The 8,579-nt window shown below is 37.5% G+C and overlaps 1 protein-coding gene across 1 annotated transcript in view; it reads left to right on the top strand.

The window, feature by feature from the left end:
- Nucleotides 1–609: 609 nt before the first annotated feature.
- The window catches only part of ADGRV1 (adhesion G protein-coupled receptor V1), a gene marked incomplete at its 5' end in the record, with an annotated part of 249,459 nt that continues 241,489 nt past the window's right edge, over nucleotides 610–8,579 (top strand). The window contains 4 exons of the mRNA XM_083351665.1: nucleotides 610–792; nucleotides 1,065–1,214; nucleotides 5,644–5,739; nucleotides 7,095–7,199. Of these exons, the coding sequence (XP_083207791.1) occupies nucleotides 610–792; nucleotides 1,065–1,214; nucleotides 5,644–5,739; nucleotides 7,095–7,199 (534 nt within the window). The remainder of the gene's footprint in view (nucleotides 793–1,064; nucleotides 1,215–5,643; nucleotides 5,740–7,094; nucleotides 7,200–8,579) is intronic.

Here is an 8,579-nt window from a genome sequence, read left to right as displayed (position 1 = left end):
AATAAAAAATAATGAGTTCCACAAAGCAATTTAATGGCTGAGAAAATAATTCCATTTGTGATAATTCCAATAGATTGAATATATACATGTTGATCCAACTAATAAATATTAAAGGAAATCCATATTTAATAAAACTTGTTTCAAAAATTCCCATTAAACATATCAAAAGCCTTTTCCATGTCTAACAAAACTATGTAATAATATTAATTAATTTGGGGTAAGGCAATATTCTCATACACAATAGCAAACCAAACTAAAATTCTTAGCAAAATAGATGTCCAATACATCTGTATATCTGTATTACATTTGAATGACTATGTTAATTAATATTTGCAGTAAGTTCTCTCTCTCTCTCTCTCTCACACACACACACACTCACATATACACACACAAATCTGACTCAATTACTTCAGATAATTGAAATAGGTTGTGAGCTATTAAGCAAAATTGCTACACTTTTTACAGATTTGATTTTCCACATTTTTGTATATATATTTGACCAGCCCACCCTCTAGAAAAAGATATAATTTTTAAGGGAGAATATAAGATTCAAGTTTAAAATGTACCTTTTATGCCCCCATTTCACTTTTGCCTTCTTTCGTTTCAGGGATGCCCTCTGTCTGTTTACTAGTTATACTTCTTTTATCACTAATTATCAGTTTGATTTCTGGAGAAACAGAAGTAAAGTTTGCAGGACAAACAGAATTTGTAGTGAATGAAACAACTACAACAGTTATACGTCTTGTTATTGAAAGAGTAGGAGACCCAGTGAATGTCACAGCAATTGTATCGGTAAGAAACATTTCCAATCTAATTGCTCTAATAGCAAATATTTACATAGTTTGCTTTCTGAAGTGGAATATTTTACTTACAGTCAAGCATATTCATTTTTTTCTTGATAATATGAGAAGACCTACTTTGATAATTTACTAGAATGAATGGCACAAATATATATGATCCAAAGGAGATGTGTCAACCATAAGAGTGTCATAAGGTGAAAATGAGCAGAAATACGATGTATTTGTTCTTAATTTCTGGATTATGTATCTATATATGTATTGCAGATTCATGGTGAAAATACAGGTGATTTTTTTGACACATACGCAGCAGCATACATATCCCAGGCAGAAACAAATCGAACTGTTTTCATTTCTGTTTGTGATGATGATCTTCCAGAGGCTGATGAAACATTTATATTTTATTTGACATTACAGGTAGGTATTACTTTCTCTCTCTCACTCTCTCTCTCTCTCTCTCTCTCTCTCTCTCTCTCTCTCTCTCTCTCTCTTTCTCTCTCTCTCTCTCTCTCTCAGTGTTTGTTAAGTATTTTTTAGAATACCTTGCTAGGCCCCAAACACGGGGCAAATCTTATTTCCTGTTTCAGCCTAACCCAAGGCCATCAACAGGCTGTAGTCACACAGTGACTGCTCATATTTGTGTAATTTTTTTGGATTGCTAACAAAGAATTAAAGGGAGACTGATATAGCTATTTCAAACTTATTTGTTCTCATCAGTCAGCCACACCCTTCTGAGATTTGACCTGGGCTGATTGCACATTAGGCAATTGTTCTAACCCTTAGGCCACAGGCTCTTTCTCGCTTTGTTAGCTGAGAAGCAAGGGAGATATGTGTTAAGTGTTTGTTAAGTATTTCTTAGAATACCTTGCTAGGCCCCAAACACGGGGCAAATCTTATTTCCTGTTTCAGCCTAATCCAAGGCCATCAACAGACTGTAGTCACACAGTGACAGCTCATATTTGTGTATTTTTTTTGGATTGCTAACAAAGAATTAAAGGGAGACTGATATAGCTATTTCAAACTTATTTGTTCTCATCAGTCAACTATATCAGTCTCCCTTTAATTCTTTGTTAGCAATCAAAAAAAATTACACAAATATGAGCTGTCACTGTGTGACTACAGCCTGTTGATGGCCTTGGGTTAGGCCTTGGGTTAGGCTGAAACAGGAAATAAGATTTGCCCCGTGTTTGGGGCCTAGCAAGGTATTCTAAAAAATACTTAACAAACATTTAACACATATCTCCCTTGCTTCTCACCTAACAAAGCGAGAAAGAACCTGTGACCTAAGGGTTAGAACAATTGCCTAATGTGCAATCAGCGCAGGTTCGAATCTCAGAAGGGTGTGGCTAACTAATGAGAACAAGTAAGTTTGAAATAGCTATATCAGTCTCCCTTTAATTCTTTGTTAGCAATCAAAAATATTTACATATACACACACACACATACACACACACACACACACACATACAATACATAAATATACCCAAACACATATGGTATATTCACACACACACACACACACACAAACACACACTGTGTATGTGTGTGTGTATTGAATTTATGTGGCTTCTTTGAAGAGATGCAGATGAATGCTAGATTCACCTCCCTCTCTTCTATTTTAGAATAGAATCCAAAGCATTCTTGTAGTAATCACCTCCCAATCAAATTCGCTTATAACTTGTACTTGAAATAATTTTTGGTACTGATTCCCCATTTTAAGTTGTTTGTTTTTAAAATAAGAACATTTAAAATTTGACCTTCATCAATTCGTACTGACCTATAAAATTTTATACTAATGACCTTATTCAGTGTCTGAATTGGATAGAAAAAGAAAAGTGAACCCTGATTGCTTTGCAAGCGTTTCTTTACTTTCCTTGCATATTTATCAAAACCTGATAAAGATTTATTTGTTTGAGATGACAAAATACACAATTCTATAAGAATTTAAATCATAGGCAAGTTTTGTTGTTGTTAGTTGCGAAGTCGTGTCCGACCCATCGCGACCCTATGGACAATGTTCCTCCAGGCCTTCCTGTCCTCTACCATCTTCTGGAGTCCATTTAGGCTCACACCTACTGCTTCAGTGACTCCATCCAGCCACCTCATTCTCTGTCGTCCCCTTCTTCTCTTGCCCTCAACCTTTCCCAGCATGAGGCTCTTCTCCAGTGAGTCCTTCCTTCTCATTAGGTGGCCAAAGTATTTGAGTTTTAGCTTCAGGATCTGGCCTTCTAAAGAGCAGTCAGGATTGATCTCCTCTAGGACTGACCGGTTTGATCGCCTTGCAGTCCAAGGGACTCGCAGGAGTCTTCTCCAGCACCATAGTTCAAAGGCTTCAATTCTTTGGCGCTCAGCCTTTCTTATGGTCCAGCTTTCACTGCCATACATTGCAACTGGGAAGACCATCGCCTTGACTATACGCACTTTTGTTGACAGGGTGATGTCTCTGCTTTTTAGTGTGCTGTCTAGATTTGCCATGGCTTTCCTCCCCAGGAGCAAGCGTCTTTTAATTTCTTGGCTACAGTCCCCATCTGCGGTGATCTTGGAGCCCATGAAAATAAAATCTGTCACTACCTCCATTTCTTCCCCATCTATTTGCCAGGAATTGAGAGGGCCGGATGCCATGATCTTGGTTTTCTTAATGTTTAGTTTCAACCCAAGTTTTGCACTCTCCTTCTTCACTCGCAACAAAAGGCTCTTTAGTTCCTCTTCACTTTCTGTCATTAGAGTGGTATCATCTGCATATCTTAGGTTGTTGATGTTTCTTCCGGCAATCTTAATTCCAACTTTTGATTCATCTAGCCCTGCCTTTCTCATGATGTGCTCTGCATATAAGTTAAATAGGCAAGGTGACAGTATACAGCCTTGCCGGACTCCTTTCCCAATTTTGAACCAATCAGTGGTTCCGTGTCCAGTTCTCACTGTTGCTTCTTGGCCCGCATATAGGTTTCTCAAGAGACAAATAAGATGGTCTGGTATCCCCATCTCTTTAAGGACTTGCCACAGTTTGTTATGATCCACACAATCAAAGGCTTTAGCATAGTCAATGAAGCAGAAGTAGATGTTTTTCTGGAACTCTCTAGCTTTCTCCATGATCCAGCGTATGTTAGCAATTTGATCTCTTGTTCCTCTGCCTCTTCGAAATCCTGCCTGTACTTCTGGTAGTTCTCGATCCACATACTGCTGGAGTCTAGCTTGTAGAATTTTAAGCATAACTTTACTAGCATGAGAAATGAGTGCAATGGTGCGATAGTTTGAACATTCTTTGGCACTGCCTTTCTTTGGAATTGGAATGTAAACTGATTTTTTCCAATCCTGTGGCCACTGTTGAGTTTTCCAAATTTGCTGGCAAATTGAGTGTAGCACTTTTACACTTTTTTAGGCAAGTTTACAGTTTGATATTATCTAAAATAAATTATAAGATTAATTAAATTGTTTTAAACATGAAAATTAGAGCATTTGATTCTCTTTTTTTATTGAAAAGTTTTAAAATACATTTTCCCTTTAACAATCCCCCCTCCCCCTCCCCTACCTATCCCTCCCTACCCCTCCCCCCTTCCCCCCCACTTCCCAGAGCTAAGTACAGGGTATAAAAACAGAAAACAATCATAAACATCCATATGCTAACAACAATAAACTCTTAAATCTATCGCTCTCTAGCTCATATAAGATAACTACAAACAATATTAATATTACATATAAAAAGAAAGAAAAAGAAAAAAGAAAGGAAGATTTATTCAAATGCTAAATGAAACTTTTTAGTCCCATATTTCTTCTGGATATATTCAATCCATTTTTTCCACTCCATAATATAACGTTCTTGCGAGTGATCTTTCAAATAAGCCAAAATCTTTGCCATTTCTGCCAGGTCAGAAACCTTTAAAGTCCATTCCTCTATAGTCGGCAATTCCTCCTTCTTCCAATACTGGCCTATTAGAAGTCTTGCTGCTGTAATTAAATTCAACATCAACTTAGTGTCCACAACAGTAGTCTCTGTAATTATACCCAACAAAAAGAATTGCGGACAAAACTTTATCTTCTGCTTGAAGATCTTCTGCATATTCCACCAAATTTTTATCCAAAAAGCCTTAACCTTTTTACAAGTCCACCATATGTGAAAATATGTTGCATCTTCATCACCGCACCTCCAGCATTTGGATTCAGAGCATTTGATTCTCAATACAGAAAACCAATTCAAAAATATTGGGGGCTGCTTTTTATTCATTTATCATCACTTATTAAATTTGTTAGCTGCCCATCTCACCATGAGGTGATGTCCACTCTGATTTGTTATTCTGACCTCCAGCATAAGGAGATTCGGGTCACTGCATATAAATCACTAGTTAGTATGAGGTAATTACTTAATGAACTTCATTGTTATCTAATATGCCTTCACTTTTTTCCTTTAACTAAAGTAAAATTAATCAATGAAATACATAATTGTTTTAAATCAGTGTGATCTCTCTCTCTTTGTAAATCATAATTGTAAAATGATTTATTTCAGTCGTGTTTCACACAAAAGCCTTTCAGGTTCTTGAGGGAGAAAAGGAATGCATATTTCTCATCTAGCATCTTATTGCTATGGTATCATTAGCTATGATTAATGATTGTCAAAGTCTGAGTCAGACACTTTTTTGTTTAACCAGATTGAGTCTGTCTATAGGATTGAGCTCCATGAAAAGTGCTTTTGCAGTATTCCCTTCATTTCCCTGGAATGTGTCATAAACATTTGTTTGCTCTGTAAACACAGACATTAGTGATTAGAAGAATGTTTTCTCCTGTTATATTGATGGTTTTGCTTACCTTGTGCCCATCAGATTTTCTGTATTGTCTGCCATGTTTGTTTTAGAAGCCACTTCAAGGAGTAAAGCTTGGATTGCCCAGAGCTGTAACTGTAACAATTTTATCAAATGACAATGCTTTTGGAATTATTTCTTTTGATATGGTATGTTTTCACTTACTGCATGTTTTCTTAGAATGCTCAGAAAATTTCTCGCACAGAAAATGTAATTGCTTATTTATTATTTCAATGTATACTCTTTTCAAATCAAAAATAATACTTAAGTTTATAAATAGAATAGGTAAATGGAATGTTGTAGGCTGCCCAGAGTCATCTATTTGCGACTGTAAATTACTTTAATAAATAAATACTGTGAGTAATACTGCAAACTCATCAGGTAAAATCAAGTAAGAAATAAATAATAGTATCCATAGAACAGCAACAAAACAGAGTAAATGAGAAACATCCATTTGAATTTTAAAAAATAACTATAAGCAGCTCCATTAATGCAGCATTCCAAATCTAGTAGCTGTCACCCCTAAACCCCCCACTCTTATTTCCCCAGTAAAAAAATCCTGATAGTTTCATTTTAGAAAGGAGGAATTCTCTTAAAATATTTTGAAAATTGACATCATAATGGACATTCAGAGTATTGAGGTTGATAGTTTGTGCTCAAAACTTAAATCCCAGTTTAGCTTCAATGTCACGTCTACTCAATCAACAGCAGGATGTTGCTGTTTGAAAGGTATTTGTATAAATGCATTCTTTCACTATTTAAATTAGCAGTTGTTGGTTTTGGAATTTAAGATTAGATGTTTACAGTTTTCTTCAAGCAACCAAAAGTCTTTGTGGGTTCTTTATACCACATATATTACTACTATATCATCACATCAGAAATGAAATAGGGGTAGTCTGTGAATGTGATGATTGGCAAGACAGCACAAGACTAAAGTTAAATAAGTTGAAAATAGCTGTTCATTGAATTTAGAGGAAAAAATAAGAAAGAGAAGATAATGCAGAAAATAAAGCATTTTCCCATTAGTGAATTGTTTCTTAATAAGACTTATAAACTGTTGGTACTACTCTACTCTTAAGAGGATGATATCATTAAATATATTATATTGTAAAAATATGATTGATTTATTATATTTAATAAATATTTAATAAATTTATTATTTTTAATATTTATTATATTTAATAAATATTTAATAAATCAATAAGATATATAAATAATAGAATATTAATTATTTGTAGCACATGTTTTACTGGGCAAAAAAACCAATTCAATCATTAACAATATTGAAATCTTTGATATATTTGATTATCAGAATTAATTGTTATTAAAAAAACAGTATCTCATTTATGAATGAATTCATAAACTGAATTAATTTATCACTGGGAAAATGTACATGTGTAAAATAGCCTTTTGTATATTCAGTTCCCTAAATATTACATTGATGCCTGATGTTTTTTTTTCTTCCTCCCCGCTCCCAATCTTCAATCTCATCTCTGAATTTTAGCCTGCCTTAATCACATTGACTGAGCCCAGAGGTGAGAATGAATCTGTGCCTTTTACTTTAGTTAGAGAGAAGGGAACATATGGGTCTGTCACTGTGTTCTATGAGGTAAGTGTAATGTATTGCCCTTTTGTATATGTTGTAAGTGTTTGCTCTTGTTGCACTGTTTGCTAATTGCTTGCATTCAATTGCTAAGTGCTAGTTCACATGTATGTTGTAACAGTTGTTAGCCGGCCCAGACTGGTTGTCTCCAGCCAGCTAAGTAGGTCTTTGGGCAGGAAACCTATGCTTCAAACCTATTGGTCACCGCCTATTGGCCAACCGTATAAATAGCTGCACAGCAACTCCCTTGCAGCTTCAGTTCTGTTCTGACCTTCAATAAAGCACATTGCTGTTTTGAATCTTCTGTCTTGCTCAATGCCTGCAAGAACCGGCTACACAACATTGGCGACAAGGATGGGATCTGATGCTTCTTCATAAGAGCCTGAAGTCACTAGGGGGTGAGACGAGCACAGAGCCTGGCAAGGAACCATGTTCCCCCCCACCTTGGTCTGCCTAGCAAGCCACCCCACCCTGAGGATCAGTCCCAGGGCCTACGAAGAAGCTAGCAGCATGAGGCAATGAGAGACATGAGCCGTTAAGACTTCTCACCATGGCGAAGGTCGGAAAGCTCGAAGAATTTGATATAATGCACCCAGAGAGATGGTCGTCCTACATTTCCTGCATAGAGAACTTCCTGCTTGCAAATCAAGTCAGCGAAGATGGGCTGAAGGCCGCAACCCTCCTCTGCGTGTGCGGCCCAGCCATCTTTGATACTGCAGAAAACTTGGTCGCCTTGGCGCTGTTGGAAACCATCACATTTGCAGACCTAAAGAAGAAGCTGTGCAACCATTTTGAACCAAAGCTTTGGAGGCACGCCTTCAAACAATGCAAACAACAACCCGGTGAGTCGGCAACAGAATTCATCGCAGTGCTTCGTCAGGCTTCGTGACTCTGCAATTTTTCTGCTTAGTCTGTGGACTCAGGAACAGAGTGAAGGAGACTCTCTCACTTCAAGAAGCTTTAAAGGAAGTTATGGCAAACGAAATTGCTGGAGGGGCCGTGAAAGCATTGCAGCCCTCCAAAAGCACACCATCTACAGAAACCGTCCACCACAAAGACACCGACTGAGGGGAAGACACCGACTCCAACCACAACGTCGACAAAATTCATGAAAGAGGAACGAGGCCAGCTGACAAGGCAGTTCTGTTCCCGAGGTGCTTGGGCTGCGGAGGCCACCATCAACATGCGGATTGCCATTTCAGGACAGCCACGTGCCAGGCATGTGGGAAACCATGCCACATTGCCACCATCTGTCAAGGTCACCAGAGATACCGCCAGCCGGACGAGACTTTCAGGAGAGGTACCAGGGCTCCGGGGCAACACTGAGAAGGGTTCTGCTCCAGCGCCAGAGCATTTTTCTCACCGGTGCTCATCGACCTCTTAAAC

Source organism: Vipera ursinii (assembly GCF_947247035.1).
Source record: "Vipera ursinii genome assembly, chromosome: 2".
In the NCBI taxonomy this organism is placed as follows: domain Eukaryota; kingdom Metazoa; phylum Chordata; class Lepidosauria; order Squamata; family Viperidae; genus Vipera; species Vipera ursinii.
Note: the sequence above shows the minus strand (reverse complement) of the source record. Positions and strands in the feature narration are given on the sequence as shown.